We start from the raw sequence: 19,681 nt of genomic DNA on the forward strand, positions 1-19,681 counted from the left end.
CCCCCACCCAATGGCCCTGTTTGAGTGTGCCACCTGTCTCTAGCCTGCTTCTAGGCAGATGCTTCTCCCAGCAAGTGAATCTGTCCCCATTTGGAGACAGTGATGAGAACTTTCCCCATGGGTGCTATAGACTTGGTGGGGAGGGAATGCTCAGTTCTGCCCCATCAGCAGGTAGAGGTAGGAAGAGAACAACCCTCTTATAACAACCTAATGCAACTTGACTCTCAATGACTTTACAAAGCAAGAGTGTGACATTTATCACTAAAGTGACAGGGTCTCTGGCATCCTGATCTTTACCTTCCTGTGGGAATTATCCACACCCCCCCCTCCCCCCCGCCACTTCACTCACTCATTCCATTGTCTGCCCAAGCAGAGTCCACAGCTCGCTCTGGGGCTCACACATGGGAGAGTGATCATGGTGTCACCCCTCCCCATGCACAAACAGATCCACAGACCCATGTCCAGAGGACAAAACACAAACTCCTACCATCAGGGAGCTTGGGGGTAGACAGAACGCAGAAGAGATGGTAGCTTTGGAGGGAACCAAATTTCCCAAACTCCCCAAAGTTGTCTGTGCACATAGCCAGCAAATCAGTCTTTCTCCAGCTGGGCCCCAGGTCTCTTCCATGAGAGTAAGAGACAGCCAAGGGTAAGAACTACATGTGGCAGGCACTGTCCATTGCACACCCAGCAGCCATCCTCTCTCCTTCCCTGTTGATAGTGTGATTTGTACATCTAGCAACTGGAGGGTCTTGGTCTTTGGGAAGCTGGGACCCTGGGCCCGCTCCCAGCCCCAGGGGATGAGTTGTGATTGGTTTAAATGAACTACGGCAACTCTTTCTCCTGGCTTCTGATTGGTCTCGATGGGGGAAGGTGGCGGATAGGGATCCAGTTCTGGCAAATGACATACAAGAGGAAGTCTCCTCTTCCCAAATAAAAAGACAAAGGGTTGGCTGGAGAATTCTTTCTCACCCTTGTCTCTAACCTCTTTTCCCTCTCTGGACTGTGACATAATGCTTGGTGGTACAGCAGCCACTTGGTCACCGGAATGCAAGAAGCTGGAATGTAAGGGGGATAGAGTGGAAAGATAGAGATTGTTTGCAGTCCTCATTGAGCTGCACCAGTCCTGGATGACGTGTCTCTGGCCTTCTTGTTACGTGAGACAAATAACGTCTACTTGTTTAAGGGGCTGTACCCAGGCGTCCACAATCCACAGCCTAAGTGTGGCCCTTATTCTCACCCCTGTAAAGCAGCTGGGGCTTCCGGTTTGGGGACCCCTACTCCCATCGTTAAAGGAAGAATTGAATGACACAGAGAAGTAAGAGGCTCCTAAGATCATGAACACCAGCTTGTCTTCTTTCCTAGCAGGATGACCTTGGGTGAATCAACCTCACTGGGTCTTAGTCTCCTCATCTGCACAGTGGAAGCAATAACGAACACTTGCCGCAGGATTGTTGGGAAGGAAGTGAGAAAATAAATGGGATAATGAGAAAGAAAGCAGGAAATCCCTGGATGTAAAGTAAAGTAGCTGTTCAATAAAAGTCAGCTCGCTTCCCTCTTTGGGAGTTACATGGAGCCACCCCTCCAACTCTGGCTGTCAAGTCACACACACACACACACACACACACACACACACACTGTGCATGTCACCCTTATTACCAGGAGAGGGTTTTGCATTATGGAACCTTGAGTTTTAAATTAAGTGTCAAATATAATTTGGCCACACTAAGAATTAATTATATGACTGCCCTTAGAAAAGCCAGGAAGCTCTGCTCTGAGTGTGAAATTGGTGTCTGCCCACAAGGGAGGGAACCTCCTTCCCAACCAGTAAGAGTGAATGGAAGGGGACAAGGATGGTGTTTGCATGGTCGGGGCGTTTCCCACCTTGGACCCTCTGGAGCAGGGCTCCTTGAGGAGTGGCCAAGGGGTAGGGCTGAGGGGGCAGAGATGAAAACATTGCTGGGAGGTGTCCTCCCTGTCACAGCCACAGCTAGCTCCGCCCCCCACGGCTTGTGCCCATCTGTCAGCTGCAGACACACATGTGGCTGGTGTCAGTCCTTCTCCTTTAAGGGAAGGGAAACATTTCCTGAAGGGGGGTGGGGGAAGAGGGAGACATGTGGCCAGAAGGGAGGCCACATTTGTCTCGATGACAAACCAAGGACAAAAGCTCAGTCTGGAGCATTCCAGGAGGGGCCTGCCTCCTCCTGAGGGTGGAGAGAGCCTTCCTCCCCCGGCCTCAGGGCCCAGGGCATGTTTTGAGTGGGGGAGACATGTGCAGGGCATGAGCAACTGGGCATGGGCATCCAGAACCCAACCCCAGTCGACAGCTGCCACCCCCCAGCCAGCCTCCCTGCTCTGAGGAGTCTGGGTTTAATTTTCTGGTCAGTGCTAAAAGGAGGAGGAAGAGGACGACGAGGAGGAGAAGAAAGGAGCGAGCTGAGGCTCTAATGCAGTCGGCTGGGATCTGTCACTCAGCGCACAGCCCGCTGACGACTCAGGGCAGCCCCAGCTGTAAGCAGCCCATGATTTATGGACACCGAGTGAACTCCTGCGGCAGAAACCAGCCTTGAGATCAGAGCGGCAATAGGGCCCTTTTTTTTGGCAGGAGACAGGGCCTGCATTTTTCTCATTCATGCCAAACTGCTTTGCACGGCAATTAGCTCTGTCCTCATTTAGTCTCTGGTCCCAAAGGGTAATGAAAGTCATATATCATCTTCAAGACTGCTAATTATTGAGCTCGCTTACAGGTAGGCTTTGTAACTGTGAGAAGGGCCTGTCGGCCCAATATTTATTACTCTTCCAATAAGTAAGCAAAGTGGGGTGGGGGCACTGGAGGGAGAGGGGAAAGGAGGAGGGGGGAAAATAGGGGGGACAAACAACTTTCTTGAGAGACCGCCCAACCCCAGCCCTGGGATCTCTGACATACCTTCTGCAAATGTGCTCATCAGAGGGGAAACATCTTTATTCCGCGGAGCCATTTTTCATGCCCTAACAGACCAGTCTAGGAGAGCAGAGTGGTGAGGAGAAGCCAGTGGAGGGATGGACTGAGGTCTGCAGGGAAGGGGATGGAGGGGCAATGGGGAGGAGAGCACAGAAAGAGAGCAGGGTGGAAACAGAAGACAGAATCCCCCCAGCCCCAGGTTCAGAACATTCCCCTGTTGTTCTTGGGGCTGCTGCGTGGATGGTGGGGTAAGTGTCAGGATTAACTCTGTCATGTCAGGGCATGGAGTATGTAAGGCTAATGCTGGAAAGGTTTTTTGTCTGAGCCCTTTGCCTTTATTTGGTTGTCTTGCTACCACACAGATGTACTATCTGGATTATAATTTACAGATTTCCATGGGTGTGGTTAACTCAGGGGAAGGTAGACTCTTATTCCATGCAAACGGACTTTAAAAATATAATGACTTTGGGGCGCCTGGGTGGCTCAGTCGATTGGGCCTCTGACTTCGGCTCAGGTCATGATCTCGTGGTTTATGGGTTCGAGCCCCGTGTCAGGCTCTGTGCTGACAGCTCAGAGCCTGGAGCCTGCTTCGGATTCTGTGTCTCCCTCTCTCTCTGCCCCTCCCCACTCCCTCTCTGTCTCTCTCTCTCCTTCAAAAATAAATAAACATTAAAAAATATATATAATGACTTTTTAGAAAAACTACGTGTAAATATTAGCCAGGTTACTGATTTTTAAACAGGGGATGCAATTAAAGCCAGAGCTAAAGAAATATAACTAAGTACTGTTAGATCCCATATTCAACATGAAACCAATACTTACCAAGTGATTATTGTGTGCCAGGAACTGTGCTGACAGCTTTGGGTTCACATTTCTTATCTGAGTCCTCATAACCCCCATGGCCCTGATGCCATCCCATTTTACAGGTAGGTTAAGTTACATGTCCAAGGTCACACAGTTAGTTAGGATTGGACCCAATATCATCTGGCTCCAGAGTCCGTTCTCTAAACCACAACACTATATTTTCCTCAATTTATCCTGAACCATTTACATTTCTAGTTAATGACATTGGTTGATACTGGTCTCTTTTGGCTTCAAGAGCCATCATAGACAGATTTTCTTCTGCCATTGGCAATCCTCCCACTCTGAGCCTCTGTGGATGGTGGACTCATTGATAAACTGGAAGAGGACTATTAGATTGACTTGCAAGTCCTTGCACTTAGCATCATTTGCTCTGGAATCTTCCCTTGTCTGTGGGGGGAACAGTGGTGTGCTGGAGTGCCCCCCAACTCCATTGAGGGACATTATGTTGGAGGCTTGAAATTGACCACGGTAGGAATACTAGGAAAATGGCAAATGCTACAAGTTAGGGTTTTTTTTTGTTGTTGTTGGTTTGTTGGTTGGTTTCCTGAAGAGCTGGCTATTAAATATTCACCAGCACACGGCTAGGAAGGACCCATGCTGTAGCTCATGGTAATTTCTCTCCATCAGAGGGAAGTGCAGAGAGCACTGGTGAGTGAGTCTAGAGACCTGAGTTCTAGATCTGGCTTTGCCAGTAAGGGATCCTGACCTGAGCTCTTTGTCCTCATTTGTACCAGGTGGTCTCTTAGGTGCCACCATAGCCACAGGATTAGGTATAAAAGTATTTTCATAAAGAGCTTGAAGCCACAAAATGAAGCTTAATTGAATTTACATTTTTGTTCACAAATGTAAAATGTCTCCCCCATACCCACGTAGAATAGGGCTAAGGCTGTGGGTATTTGTGCAAAGCCCATGTTGCTATATGAACTGTATAGGTGTAGAAGACATTCTGCTTGCTCATTCTTCACCATTTTTGGAGCAAGACAGACTAGGGTAGAAAGCCATCACTTCCTTCCTCTGTGACCTTAGGTTGGTTAGCTTCTCTGTGTTTCTATTTGCTCCACTGGGAAATGAGCATACTCAATAGTGTCTATTCACAAGGTGCTGTGAAGAGTGAATGAGATCATGCCCATTGAATGTTGGGCGCTGACTTGGTGCATGGCAAGTGCTAAGTACCTCCTTGGTGTTGCTGCATTTCTTCCCTGCAGTGTTTCTTTCCCTGGGTAGGGGGGAAGGTGCCCCACACCCACCTCCCAGCTGCCAGAGCCCCTGTATGGGCAGCCAGGGATGAGAAAGAGGGACTGCTGTCACCTGCCTCCTCCGCTGGAACCTCCCAGCCCCCCAGCAGTTATGCAAACTTTTTTGTGTTTGTTAAGCTCCTACTGCTGGGAAGAAGGTGTGATCCCAGGGTCTCATGTTCTCAGGTGTGGAGGCACTGGCCCTAGGGGCACGACCCTGGATTCTACAGGCAGGTCAGCTAGAAGGACACCAAATAGGCTGTGGAACTCTGAGTCCACTCACCCTGAGCCAGTGTGCCCTCTGCCTACGTGGTTCAGAAATGCCCTTCCACACGAGTCGCTTCTGGTCCTTGCAGGGGGTTGGGGGGTGGAGGGCGTGGTCCTCTCCTTGTCCTCTGGTGGTGAGCATCTGTGGCATGGCCTCCACCTGCCTGCTGTTTGCTGGCCTTGGCTCTGGGAGACTCTGGTTGTCTAATGTCACGTCTCTGCATGCTCCAGGTGACTCCCCCACAGTGTCTGAACATGGGCACAGGGTGTTCTCTGTTTTCATCTTTCTGCAGTCCCTGTCTCCCAGTCCTGGGGGACAGATGGATCTACTGGCTTGGATGCATGCCCTACCTCCCTCATCCTCTCTCCCAATGCTCTGTCTACAGCTCATCTTGCAATGCACCTTCCACTCCTCCCTGTCCTGGGTTTGTTTCCGTTTACTTTCTTGGCCCCCATCCCAGTTACCTACCGTCCTTTGTACCTTGTAATACTACCTACCTACCTTGCAATACTTTCTGGACCTTTGATTTAAGATTTTCTGAGGCTTGAGCAGGGTAGTGATGAGTGGACCCAGGACCTCCAACAAAGTCAGGACCCAAGGCTCCAACCCTAGGTTCTGCTCCTCCTGGTAATGTCATCTTCTTCCCACTGCTTCTCCTCACAGCAGAGTCATGGCTGCTGAAGCTGTGGCCTCACATCAGTGCCCATAGAGGATGAAGATACCTATCCCTGGTCTAGTTATAAAACCCTGGGAAGGACTCAATTATCCAAGCTTGGGACATGTGCTCAACTCTGGATGCATCACTGTGCAGGCAGTCAGCAGATGGGGTACTAGGATGGGCCAGTCATGGGCCACCTGCTGGCTCTTGTGCATGGTCAGATGAAGTGTTGTCCAGAAGAAGGGGGATGCTATGCTGAGCAGGGAAGCATGACTCCACTGCAGGTGGAGATGGTCGGCCCCAATATTCCAGCATTAGCAACAACATGCCTAAGCCAAGTTGTGTGGGGGCACTAGGTTCAGACACAGACGATGCTGCTCCATCAAGGATTTGTCTCAGAAGAGCCACATTCATGTTTGGAGCTAGAGGACAATATTTTACTTTTATTTTTATTTTTTATGAACCAGAAGTGGTTATTGCAGAAATTTGGCCAAGGTTGCAGTTGGGTGACTCCAGCTGAGGTTGGGCCAGGGCTCCCTTCCAGGACTGGGCAGGTGGGATGAAGAGAAAGCAGACAGAGTGTGTCTGGGCCTGGGGTCTCAGAGCTGTAGGTGATGTTGGGAGATGGGCTGCAGGAGAGGCCTGTGCTATTGGGCTCCACGTTCAGGGCCTTTACACACCATCCTCCATCACCATGAAGAACCTTTTGAATTGTTAATTCCCAAGCAGTGACACTGACAATTCATCTAGTAACAAATGTGTTCCCTTCCCAAAGGCCCCAGTGGGGTCAGTCAGGAGCTGAACCTTGCCTTCTGCATTGTGGGCTCTCCCCGCCTCACCAGTCACAGACATCATGGACATTCAGACATGCCACCACCTGGCTCCCCTTGGCCTGCAGAGCCCTGGCCTGCTTTGTAACCCTGGCAGGTGAGCCTTAGGACAGCCCAGGAAAAAGGAGGGATTCAAGACCTGTGATAAGGTAGAATGCTGCCCAGAGAAAGTGGGGTCAGGATAAAGAGGGGGTATTCACTCAAAGTTTGAATTCATTGGTGGAGGTCTAACTGGGAGTCAGAAGAGAAAGCACTTTGCCCTAAACTTTGCTGCCCCAGGGCTGTGAAAGGACAGCACAGGTACAGGGCCTATGGGGGTGGGTCTTCTCTGGGCAAAACTCCCACACTCTTTTTTTAAGTTTATTTATTTATTTTGAGAGAGAGAGAGAGAGAGAGAGAGAGAGAGAGAGAGAATGAGTGGGGGAAGGGGCAGAGAAAGAGAGACAGAAAATCCCAAGGGGGGATCTGACATGGGGCTCAATCCCACGAACCATTTGACCATGACCTGAGCCGAAACCAAGAGTGAGACTCTTAACTGACTGAGCCACCCAGACACCCCCAAATCCCACACTTTTAATACTTCTTGCTACCTGGTGGGCCAGAGTGGCCGGGATGGGTGGAAACAAGGACTGTTTCTGTTAGGGGCAAGGCCTAGGTTTTGAACTGGGATAAAACCTGGCTGGAGAGAGGGCTTGTTTGGGGAGGCAGTCAAGGTACAATAGACGATAATAGCTGAGTCGGCACTGGGTCCCCGCCCGAGATTTGTCTCCTGCCCACAGGCCTCCTGGCCATCTTACCCCTACTGTTTGGGTACAATCGCTACATAATAAAGCACCCAAACTGTTTTATTATATCACAGATTCTGTGGGCCAGGGATTTGGATAGGGCACAGTGAGAATGGTTTGTCTCTGAGGACCTCGGCTGGGCTGACTCAAAGGCTGAGGGAATCATCTGGAAAAGTCTGGAGTTTCCATATGAACGTTCTGCAGAGGCTACTTTGGGCTTCCTCACAGCATGGCAGCTGGATTCCAGGAACAGTCACCCTCAGAGAGCCGACAGAAGTTGCGTGGCCTTTTCTAGTATAGCCATAGAAGTCATGCAGTGCCACTTCTGCCACATTCTATTCATGGCAGCAGTAACAAGCCAGCACAGATTGAACGGGAAAGGAATTACTTCTTCTTCCTGGGGAGAGGCAAGGTGATACTGTAAGAAGGGTTTATGGGACAGGAGATGTCATTGAGGCCATTATACAACCAGCCCCACTTTTGCAAAATCCAACTGCCACACCCATAAATTTGGAAAGATGAGGAAGTCCAGTGGTGAACAGAGGCTCATCCTTACTTCACAGAGGGAACAGATGAGGCTATAGAAGTCATCAAATTGAGAAAGGGCCCTAAAAGCCCAACTCATACTCAATTTAGGGATTCTTTCTGTGGCATCCCATGGAGGTAACCATCTAGGCGCTTCTTGAATACTTGTAGGGATGGGGAGATCATTACCTTACAAAGGGGCCCATTCCAATTGTTGCACAACTGGAATTGTCAGAATGTTCTCAGACTGTGACAAAGTCTGCTTCCCTGTAAGGTCCACTCATTGGCTCTGGTTCTGACCCTGGTGGATGAGGACTGGACAAGAAAGGAGGAAGCTAACAGTCCTGAGTGCCACCTGTGCACCTGGCCTGTGCCTGGGGCTTTCACAGCCATTTGCTGAAGAAGCAGCATGTGCCAACTCACACTCACTGCTGATGGAGATGTCACTTTTCCATCCTGAGGTCCTTCCCCTGTTCCTCAATGACCAGGTTTCCTGATTGCTCATTACCTTTGCCTGTGTTACAGTTTTTCCTGGCTCATCTTTTTTTTTTTTTTTTTTTTTTTTAAGTAGTCACATCACATAAGATTGTCCTATCTTAAGCTTGCCGTCAAGTAAACGCCTCCCGTCATTTTTCACTTTAACTGCTGCTGCACCCGGTCTCTCCCATGCCACTTTTCATCCAGGAATCTTCCCATCAGACCAGGATTAGAATGAGGATGAATATCCAGAGGCCCATTGTTGGCCCCAAAGGACCTCGGAGATCAAAGCATGTCTGGAGAGTGGGATCTGGGACCTGTCTCAGGTGGACCAGGGGTCAGGTTGAGCTCTGGCTTCCTGCTGGGCTGGCAGGGAGGACAGGCCAAACAGGTTTATTCAGAGGCTGGGAGGACCACCACTCACTGAATGCCTGTCCCCTTCTTGCTTGGAGGTGGGGACAAACCATAGGCTCAGCATGCAAGTCTCCTGGGCCTGGAACACTACATACTACGTGGCATGAGGGTGAGGTCACAGGGAAGACTGTCAGGAAAGGACCAAAGAAGGCTCACTGCAGCCCTCCTTCATATGGGCCTTAGCAGATTCTTAGTCATGTACATATATGTAAACAAAGAATAGGAGCATTTATTGATTTTAGGTGAATCCTCCTAAATCGCGATGTCCCCTGAACACCAGTATGACATGTCCCCTGAACACCCCTGAGGACTCTCTGGATTGCAAGTGGCAAAAACAAAATGAAAACAAGTTGCAGCAAGACAGGGAATGTATTGGCTCACCTGTTGTGAAGGCTGAAGGTAACAAGGCTTCAGGCTTGACTGGATCCAGGGACCTGAAGATGCCATCAGACTTGTCATTAGCGGGCTGCACTGCCCTGTTTGGCATCATTTGCTCCTCCAGTAAGTTGTTTTTTCAGGTAGCAGCCACCAAGTCACTAGGAGCTCTGGGGTCCTAGCCTTATAATTCTCAATCTGAAAGGAATGGGCACTATCTCTCTTTCAGAATAAATATATAAAATCCCGGGGAAGGACTCTGATTGCCTAGGTCACATGCCTGTCCTGAGCCAATCTTTATAGGCAGAAAGACCAGGTAGAATGATTGGCCAGGCCTGGGTCAGGTTCTAGTGGCCACCTACCTCCCAGGCATCCATGGGCAGAAAGCAGTATAACAAGGCCTTAAAGGATGGGAATGAGCAAGTCAGGAATTGAAGGCATGCTGTCTTCTGGGTCTGTCTGGTGTTTTGTATCTGCTTCTTTTTGCCCACTTCCTCATTCCTCTGCTTTTCTTTGAGGATCAGCTTCCCCACCCCCCGCCTTCAGCATCTACAATGGTGCAAAATGGCTGCCTCAACCCCAAATATTAGTAACTTTTAGAAGTCTGATACCACCTGTGGCTGAGTTCAAATTTTCAAGGAAGAGAGAATCTGATTTGTTGCAGGGATAGGTGTTCACTACTGGACCATTCAGCTGGTCCATACACACATGGCCTCTGCGGTCTTCCCCTTGAGCAGGCCTGGTAGGAGCAGTAACTCAGAGAAGAGAGCTGTGGGTGTAGCAGGCGTTTCAGAACAAGGTGTTGTGCTCATCCCAGGTGATCCAAAGAAGGGCAGAGCATGGCACCATCCCTGCCCTCAAGTAGCTTTAAGGATAGCTGGGCAGGCAAGATGTTCACTTGGGCCAGGGGTCCTAGGACCTTGGAGAAGGGCAAGGGCATTGTGGGCCAGGACAATCAGAACAAACTTGTCCTAGAGGTGGCGGGAACAGAGCTGGCCTCTCCAGGTGGGCAGAAAGGAAAGGACAAGATACTCCAGGGCATGGAGCAGATGTTCTCTTCCTCACACCTGAGCTGGCTCACATAAACCAATATGCAAATGCGCTTCAAGTGTCATGTTCACGATTGAGCCTTTCCTCAAAGCGTGGGCTCTACAGAGTAGGTTTCTATGTGCCTCTCCACCTCCTCCCCCCAGGTTCCAGCCGGGGTCCTTATAACACCCTTGGTCCCTGGATGCCCAGGAAGTGACCCTCCCTCTCTGCCACTCACCATCTCTGGACCTGTGTGTGGAAGTTGCAGGGAGTTAGTTTTTCATGACTTTTTGGAAAGTCAAGGAAATTGTCTCGCCCCAAAAGACAAGAAAGAGAGAAAGAGAGGAAGGGGGTGGGAAGGGAGGAAAGAAAGGAAGAAAGGAAGCAAGCAAGCAAGCTGCAAGAATAAAAGGAAAATAACGGTTTGCATCTGGAGAAGGTAAAGAGACCTGCAAGAGGCCTGAGGTAGGGACTTCTACTCTTTTGTTGTGGATGAAGAAATAGAAGTACAGGGAAATTCTGGCCTTGCTCAGGTTCTCGTGGTAGGACTGGAACCCTGCCTTCTCACTGCCCCTGGCCCAGGGCTCTTTCCATGAGCCCTTGGTGGCCAGTGGCGGTGGGGTGGGGTGGGGGCCCTGACAGGGGTAATCTGGTGGGGGAGGGGGGACATGCAGAACTGCCTCACCTTTACAAGGTGGGAGTAGAGGCTCAGCCCAGGAAAGTGCAGCCAAAACCAAGTTGCCTTGGGAGCCCCGCGGGATCCAAAAAGTGGCTAAGAGGTCACAGGTTGCTCCTCAGGGAACTGGGCCAAGGTCCATCCAATAGGCGTTATCTGGGCAGATGCCATTTCCTGTTGGAGGAAAAGGAAGAGATCTTTGTGTTTTTCTGTTTTCCCCTTTCAGGCAGATCAGAAACCAGATCGAGTCAGATAAACCCAGTAGAGAAGAAAGAGGCAGTGGCTGGCACGTAGAGAAAGGTCCCTTGCCAAAGTGACACAGGAAGACACCCAGAGAAACCCTCCCCTGGCGGAGGAGGGAGAAGGGCTTCATGTGGGTCTCACTGTAGACTTTTAATACTATTTCCAAATGAAGTTTTACATGCAGTGACTGTGTTACTGTTTTGCATCTGGTTGAGAGCGACAGATTGTTAACCGTGAACTTAAAGACTTCACACTTCTTCATTGTTTCAGCAGGGGCGGCCTCACCAAATGGAAGTGGCCCCAACCTCACTTGACCTCTGCGAGGCCCCAAAGGCAGTCTCGGAGGGCCTGGGACGGAGAGGAGGCGGCAGAGGAGGGGGAGGGGAGCTGGGGAAGGCAGCTAGGGGAGAGAAGCTGGGAGAAGCGGGGAGGAGGGGTGCGGGGAGTCCGGAGGGAGGACGCCGAGGGAGACCGGCGGGAGCGCGCGAGGGGAGAGGGCAAGGTGACCGCGGGTATCAGTGAGGGGCCAGTTGTCAGGGTTCTATCTGCGCCGTGATTGATGGGAGCCTGGGTTTTTCTGTCAGCCTGTCACGGCGCAGGAATGTTTAATGTTCTCATTATTGGTTACGCTGTTGTGTATATTTCTCTGTCAGCACCGCGGACCCAGCTGAACTGGCAGAGCACTTCAAAGGCCTGCGGGTCATTCATCATCCCCATGACGCTCCGGCAAATGCTCAGCTTCAGCTCCGCGCCAGGGATTTGTTATGACTTGCGAGCAGGCTGACAGACAGGACGGTGGCGGCCGCGGGAGGGGGACGCGCGGGAGGGAGGCTCGCAGCCCTTTTGTCACTCTGGGCGAGCGGCAGCGCCCAGCGCCCGGACTCGGGCTGGGGCGGAGGGTGGGGTGGGGGAGGCCGGGCTGCCCCGCGGGGGTGGGGACGGGGGTGCGCCCGGGCTGGGGTCCTGGGACCCTCCCCCCCCCCCCCCCCCCAGACTCTCCCCAGCGGGCCCAGCGGGCCCAGCCGGCCCAGCCGGCGCCCTCGCCCTCCTGTCCCACCCTCCTCCTCTCGGCTGGCGGTGGCGTCTCCGAAAGTTGTGCTGAAAACCCAGAGGTTGGGGAAAAAAGCGAAACTTGCAACCGTCCAGGGCCCGAGGAGGGGCGGGCCGGGGGGGAGGGGAGAGCCGCAGAATATCGGAGCTTTGTTTCCTTTCCCAGGCCGTGACATGATTAATCGTTTTCTTCTGATCTAATTTTGGAACATGAAAAACAGCACATTTGTCTTGAAGAAAAATGATGTGCCGAACTGCGCAGATGGAAATTTCGAGCAATGAGAAAGATTAAAGTGAAACCCCACTCCTTAGACCTAATCATGAGTTGTAGATTATTCTGTCGGCCCAGCCAGATGGTAGCTCTGATTCCACAGCCCCTTCTTATATTAATGAATACTAGACTGTTATATTTGACTTAGGTAAGTGAAATGTCTATCAGAGCTAATGGACTGCCAGCCAGCATAACACATGTTGTACCGCTAAGGGTCCTTGCTGCATTTTTCATGTTTTATACTAATGTAGAACATTTTGTTTCCTACTGTTTTTCATCATTGTCACTGTTTGCTAAATATTTTCACATGGAAGGGGGGGGGGAGGGAGACAAAGTCATGAGGAAAAAGAACCCCCCTCCAAACTTGTGTCCAAAGCTAATTTCCTCCCGTTGGGCTTGGCTATAACTCTACAAGTAAAACAGTCACCCCAAGCAATGCGTACAGGAACTCAATAGTAACGTGATTAAGTTCCTAGTCAACAAGACTACACTGGACTGTATGTTAACAAACCTAATTATAGCCCTGTGGTGATAAATTGGGCCCGGGCCCTTGCTGCACATCTCTGAGGTCATGTCTAGAAGAGCAGCTTGACCCTTGTCTCAGGGGAGAGAACTGTCCTGGAGAGGAGTCCCACGCTCAGCTTGGAGGAGGGGCTGTACTGACGCAGTAGTCTAGTGACTCAGGAGGGTGGGCACATGCCGGGACACATTGCAGAGCAGAAGGTCAGAGGTATAAGCAACCAGGCATTAGGCTGTCCTGGATGAGGCTGGAAGGGTGGTGGCTTCAGAGCCATTGGTGCCATCTGTGTTGTGAGCAGTATCAGGATGCCTGAGAGGAGAGTGTGCTGTTCCCAGTTCACTGGTTCCATGTAGGCCTCAGGAACTGGTGGCTCACTTTCTCTGTGCCCCGTAGAGGGTGGCTCAGACCCTCTTCCTTTTTCCAGATAGCTGGTCTGTGCACTGGTGAGGTCCCAAACAGCTTGTTGTTCAAGAGGAAATCCTGAGCTACTTGTTTGTGAAGGACCCAAGCCTGGGTGGGAGTCGTGTCCTGGAGAAAATGAGTCCTGGAGATGGAATCTGAAAGCTGTTTGGGACAGATAAGATGGAGGCGGTTGAGAGATATCTTCAAAGGGTAGTGTTTTGGGGAAAAAAAAAAAAAGGAAAGAAATAGAGAAGAGAGAGCTATACAAGAAAACACATGAGAGAGAGGCGGGGGAAGAGAAAGGGGGAGGGAGGAAGGGAGAGAGGGAAAGAAGGAAGAGAGGAATGCAGAGAAAGCGAGAGACATTGAGGCAAGGAAGTGTAAATACCAACAGAGAAGAGAGCCCACGAATTCAGATTCTTCTTGCTCTAGCCAAAATGAACCCCCTAAAAAGCAAATTTACCCCCTGCTTAAAATTCTGTTGGCTGTGATTCTTGCAGGAGTCAGTTCAAATGTCTTGGCTGGGAATGGGTGACCCTTTTCCATCGACTCCAAGCTTACCTCTGTGGCCTCATCTCTCACCTGTCCCTAACTATGAGCCCTGCACTTCTGCCACATGAGCCTTCTCAGGCTTCCAAAGAATGCTAGGCTCTTTCACAACAATGTACTTTGTCCCACTTCCTTCCATTCCTTCTCTGGCAAACTTCTACTCATCCTTCAAGACCCAGCTCCCAGTTGTCCTCCTCTGCCATACTTTCTTCACATTCCCCAGAGAATCGTTTCGTAGTAGGGCCCCCATCGCTTTTTATCCAGATCCCTATGAAAATGTGGGCTGAGCTGCGTTGAAAAATGTCTGTGTTTGCAAACCTTTCCCTCTGCACCTTCTTTCCTCTACAACTATTTCTCTGTTCGTTCATTTGTTCACACATTCAAGCAATACATATTGAGGACCTACTCTATTACCACGTATTGTTCCAGGCACTGGGGATTCAGCCATATACAAAATTCCCAGCCTTTTTGGAGCTGCTATTTTGGTACTATGTGTGTGGGTGTATTAGTGAGTCTTCTTCATAGTAAGAAACACATTTGTTTAGGCCAGCTCTAATAGTGGAGGTTATTATAAAACAGAGGCAATAAAGGGGCAGAAATCTCATGGGGACCCAAGAATAACTGTACAACTTCTGAACAACCTCTCAGCTTCTGTAACTCATAATTGGGTCATGTGTGGCCCTTCCCAGGTGCTAATGTCTTTTTTTAAACTTTTTATTGTGATATAATATACAAGCAGAAACCTGCACGTCATAATATAGCTCAATGAATTTTCACAAACTGTAACCCACAGTGAGATCAAGAAACAGAACATTTAGCCCTCTGGTGCCCCTCTGGTCATCCTTCTTTATTTCATTTTTAAGTTAACTTCCCACCCCAACTTTCCCCCAGTATTCACTATGACATTTTGGTTTCTGTTTTCAGTGGGTTTGTTTTTCTGAACAGCTTTACCAAAGTCAAGTTTACATACCATAAAATCATCCATTGAATGGAATATTACTCAGCCATAAAAAGGTTGAAATCTTGCCATCTGCAATAACATGGATGGACCTTGAGGTAGTGTACTATGTGAAAGAAGGTAGACTGAGAAAGACAAATGCCATATGATTTCACCTGTATGTGGAATCTAACAAACAAAACAAAGAAACAGATTCATAAATACAGAGAACAAACTGGTGGTTGCCAAAGGGGAGGGGAGGAAATGGTGAAATAGGTGAAGGGGATTAAGAGGTACAAACTCCCAGTAACAAAATAAGTCACGGAGAGAAAAGTACAGCATAGGGAAAACAGTCAATAATACTATAATAACGTTGTATAGTGACAGATGGTGACTACACTTTTTGTGGTATCGAGTAATGTACAGAATTGTCAAACCAATATGCTGTACACCTGAAACTAATATAACATTGTATGTCAACTATACTTTAATAAAATATCACCCATTATAAGTGAACAAGCCAATAATTTTTAGTAAACTTACAGCGTTGTGCAATCATTACCGCAATCCAGTTTTAGAACATTTCCTGCATCCCCCCAAATTCTCTTGGGCCCATTTTCAGTCAAAACTAAGTTCCAGCCCCAACCCTCAGTAACCAGCTTTTACATTTAGGTTCTATGATCTATTTGAAAAATATATATATATAATAACTTTTTTGAGATATAATTCACATGCCATAAATTCCCCATCCTTTACAAAAGTCAAATTCAGTGGCTTTAACATATTAGAAACTTGTGTAAACATCGCCACTGTCTAATTCCAGAATATTTCATCACCCAAAAAAGAAACCCACACCTATAAACAATCACTGCCCATTCCTCTCTCCCCCAATGCCTAGCAATCATGAATCTACTCTCTCTCTCTACAGATTTGCCTATGCTAAACATTCCATAGGAATGGAATCATACAATATGAGGCCCTTTGTACCTGACTCGTTTCACAGATTTAGTGTTTTCGAGAATAATCCATGTTGTAGCACATGTGAGAACCTCATTTCTTTTTTATGGCCTAATAATATTCCTATATTACTCCATGGGTTTATAGCATCTTGTTTATCCATTCCCCGCTGATAGAGATTTGGGTTGTTTCCGGTATGAATATTTATGTACAAGGTCTTGTGTGCATGTATGTTCTCAATGCTCTTGGATATATATCTAGGAGTAAGTAGCATTGCTAAGTTATATGCTAACTCTACATTTAACTTTTTGACTGTGATCCATTTGAAGTTAATTTTTGTTTATGGTATGAGGTAAGAGTCTAAGTTCATATGGATATCCAATTGTCCCAGGATACATTTTTTTAACTTTACTTTTTTTTAAGTTTATTTATTTATTTTTTAAGTTTGTTTGTTTGTTTGTTTATTATTTACTGTTAGCGTGGAGCCCAATGCAGGGCGTGAACTCACGAACCATGAGATCATGACCTGAGCCGAAGTTGGCTGCTTAACCAACTGAGCCACCCAGGTGCCCCTCAGCATTAACTTTTTTTAAAAATATAAATTAGCACTGGATGGGTCAAAAGCTTTTCCTGCAACTACTGAGGTATTAAAATCTCTATTATTGTTGGGTACCTTGGTGGCTTAGTTGGTTAAGTGTCTGACTTTGGCTCAGGTCATGATCTCATGGTTTGTGTGTTCAAGCCCCACGTCAGGCTCTGTGCTGACAGCTCAGAGCCTGGAGCCCACTTTGTTTTTGTTTGTTTGTTTGTTTTTTGTTTTTTCCAACAAGAAGCCATAACTTTATTAATGATAGAAACAGTACAAATTTCAAACCAAGCTGCAGTTATTCTTTTGAAACACCAAAAAAGGGTCCTCCTTTTCAGACAGTTACATTGTTAATTCCATAATAGCATCTACAATATCATTACTGTTGTTCTTCAGGGCTTGGAACTGCCTTTGCTCTTGATACATTTGCTTGTGACGACCAGTTCTATGTCCTTAACCTCTACACCTGTTTCATCAACCTCTTCCTCTTCACTCTCTTCTTGTACAGTTGGAGTCTGTGTCTTTTCTTGAATGTTTGAGACAGCTTCACCTTGAACTTTGAATTTCTCGGCAGCTGCTAGTCGCGCCTGCTGAGATGAATCCTCCATCTTGGCTTCCCCAAAAACTATGTAGGTATCTGAAGCTGGGCTCTTGTAGACATCTGGTTTTGTGATGACAAAGAGGATAGTGACTCTTATAACCCCTGTAACCTGTCGAAGACCTAGTTTGGACATAGCCTTCCGTGCCTTCCTTTCACTCTGGGTCTGTTTTGCTTTACTGACTGGTTTTTCATCGATTTCAGCTGCTGCTGCCAGCTGGGCTTGTTGGGTGGTTGCCTGTGTGGAATCCTGTTCCTCAAGCTCTGGTACTGATTCATCACTGTCGGATTCTGTTCCAGACCCTGTCTCAGCCTGGGGCTGTGGCAACTCCTGCTCTGTAGCAGGAACGGTTTCTGTGGCTTCACCAGGCATTTTGTGGGGGGAACGCGGAACCAAAATGGCGGCAGAAAGAGAGCGAGCGAGAGCGTGACCCACGCCTGTTGCAGAAGGAAGCCTGGTGGAGGGGCGCCTGGAGCCCACTTTGGATTCTGTGTCTCCCTCTCTCTCTGCCCCTCCCATGCTTGCTCTCTGTCTCTCAAAAATAAATAAACATTAAAAAAATTTTTTAAATCTCTATTACTGTTTGTCTATTTCTCTTTGAAATTATCATGTGAGTTGTCCTTTATTCTTTTAGTATGGTGGACTATATTAATTTTTCTTCAAATACTAAACCAACCTTACATTTTTAGGATAAATACACTTAGTCATAGTGTGTAATCCTTTTTATATGTTGCCGAATTTGGGTTGCTAATATTTTGTTAAGGATTCTTGCATCTATTTTCATGAGGGATATTGGTTTTCTTTGTGTGTGTGTGTGTGTGTGTGTGTGTGTGTGTGTGTGGCGTCTTTGTTTGGCTTTGATTTCTGGCTAAATCTGTCATCATAGAATGATTTGCAAGTATTCCCTCTTTCCACTATTTCTTGAGTTTGTGAAGGATTGGTTTTATTTCTTCTTTAAATATTTAATATTTGATTCACCAGTAAATCCATCTGGGCTTAGGCTTTTCTTTGTGGGAAAAAATTTAATTACTCATTCAACTTCATTTTTTGTCAGTTTATTCAGATTTTCAATTCTTTTTGAGTCAATTTTGGTAATGTGTGTACTTCCAGGAATTTCTTCCACTTTATCTTAGTTGTCTAATTTGATGGCATAAAGTTGTTCATATATTCTCTTATAATCCTCTAAATTTCTGTAGTGTCAGTAATGATATACTTTCTTTATTCTTAATTTTGGTTATTTGTATTTTCTTTTTCACTTTCTAGATGGTAAGGCTAAGAGTTTTCCAATTTAGTTGACTTTTTCAAATAACCAACTTTTGGCTCTATTGATTTTCTATACTTTCTATTATATTGATTAATGTCCTAAGAATGTTATTTAATTTGCAAAATTTTGGCATTCTTCCTATTTCTTTGTCATGGATCTCTAATTTTGTCTTTTTGTGGTCAGGGAACATACTTTGTATTATTTCAACCTTTTAAAAGTTATAGACACCTGTTTTGTGCTCCAGGATATGATTTATCCTGGAGAATGCTCCATGTGCTTGAAAATAATGTTTATTCTGCAGTCTTTGGGTAGAGTGTTGTGTAAATGTCAGTTAAGTCAAGTTGGTTGATAGCGTTATTCACACCTTATGTGTCCTTTCTGACTTTCTAACTGGTTATTTGATCAATTATTAAGAGTGGAATGTTGAAATCTCCAATTATTACTGGGATTGTCTGTTTTTCCTTTCAATTACATCAGTTTTTTCTTTATGTATTCTGGGGTCTCTCTTGTTAAGGGCACAGACAAAAAATGTTACTTCCTGAGATATTAATATATTCCTGATATAGATATATAGATATAGATATAGATATAGATAGATACCTTTGTCATTATAAAAAATTTCCTCTTTATTTCTAGTACTTTTTCTTGTCTTAAAGTCTATTTTGTCTGATATTAATAATGTAGGCTCCCATTTAGTAAATTTGGTTATTAGTGAAAATTATCATGATATTTAAATATATAGAAGCTCTGCTAATTGACCTCCATTTAAAAATATTTTATATTCTCTCTGTAAAGCATATGAACTGATGCCCTCAGTACAATAAACACTTGTAACTGGTATGCTACTTTCCAATACCAATTGTATTGTCTGCTTACTACAGATCAGTTGTGTATGTTCCTAAGTCTCTGTATGTTAGTTTTACTTTTATTTTTAATTACCTACTTTATTTAAATATAACATAAACTAATAAGATCTGACTATAACAAGAAATAAATTGGTTTTTCTATATTAAATAACTTGAATGTTTTGGACAAAAGTACCAAAAAAACTGTGTTGAGTGAGTGTGCATATGACAACTTAAAAATTTAAGGAAAAAATCACAAATATTCAGAAGGAATTTCCATATGTAAAGATGTAAAGAGTTCTGCTTAAATTCTCACTGTGTTCACAGTGTAGAATAGGCAGAGATGCTAAAACTTATCTGAAAACTTTTAAAGTAACCATG

At 46.8% G+C, this 19,681-nt stretch overlaps 1 protein-coding gene and 1 long non-coding RNA gene across 2 annotated transcripts in view; one reads left to right on the plus strand and one right to left on the minus strand.

Moving 5' to 3' along the window:
* The window catches only part of LOC123577428, a 108,082-nt gene that overhangs the window by 37,970 nt on the left and 50,431 nt on the right, over window positions 1-19,681 (plus strand). The gene's annotated exons all lie outside the window — the stretch shown is intronic.
* On the minus strand, window positions 16,828-17,644 carry LOC123577427 (nascent polypeptide-associated complex subunit alpha-like). The gene has a single exon (XM_045439710.1). It carries the CDS (start codon window positions 17,561-17,563, stop codon window positions 16,985-16,987), a length of 579 nt encoding a protein of 192 aa, XP_045295666.1. The 5' UTR covers window positions 17,564-17,644; the 3' UTR covers window positions 16,828-16,984.

Source organism: Leopardus geoffroyi, chromosome D2, assembly GCF_018350155.1.
Source record: "Leopardus geoffroyi isolate Oge1 chromosome D2, O.geoffroyi_Oge1_pat1.0, whole genome shotgun sequence".
NCBI lineage: Eukaryota > Metazoa > Chordata > Mammalia > Carnivora > Felidae > Leopardus > Leopardus geoffroyi.

What these genes read in the sequence shown, in the direction of transcription:
- LOC123577427 (XM_045439710.1), bottom strand. Translation starts at nt 17,563, where the DNA reads ATGCCTGGTGAAGCCACAGAAACCGTTCCTGCTACAGAGCAGGAGTTG.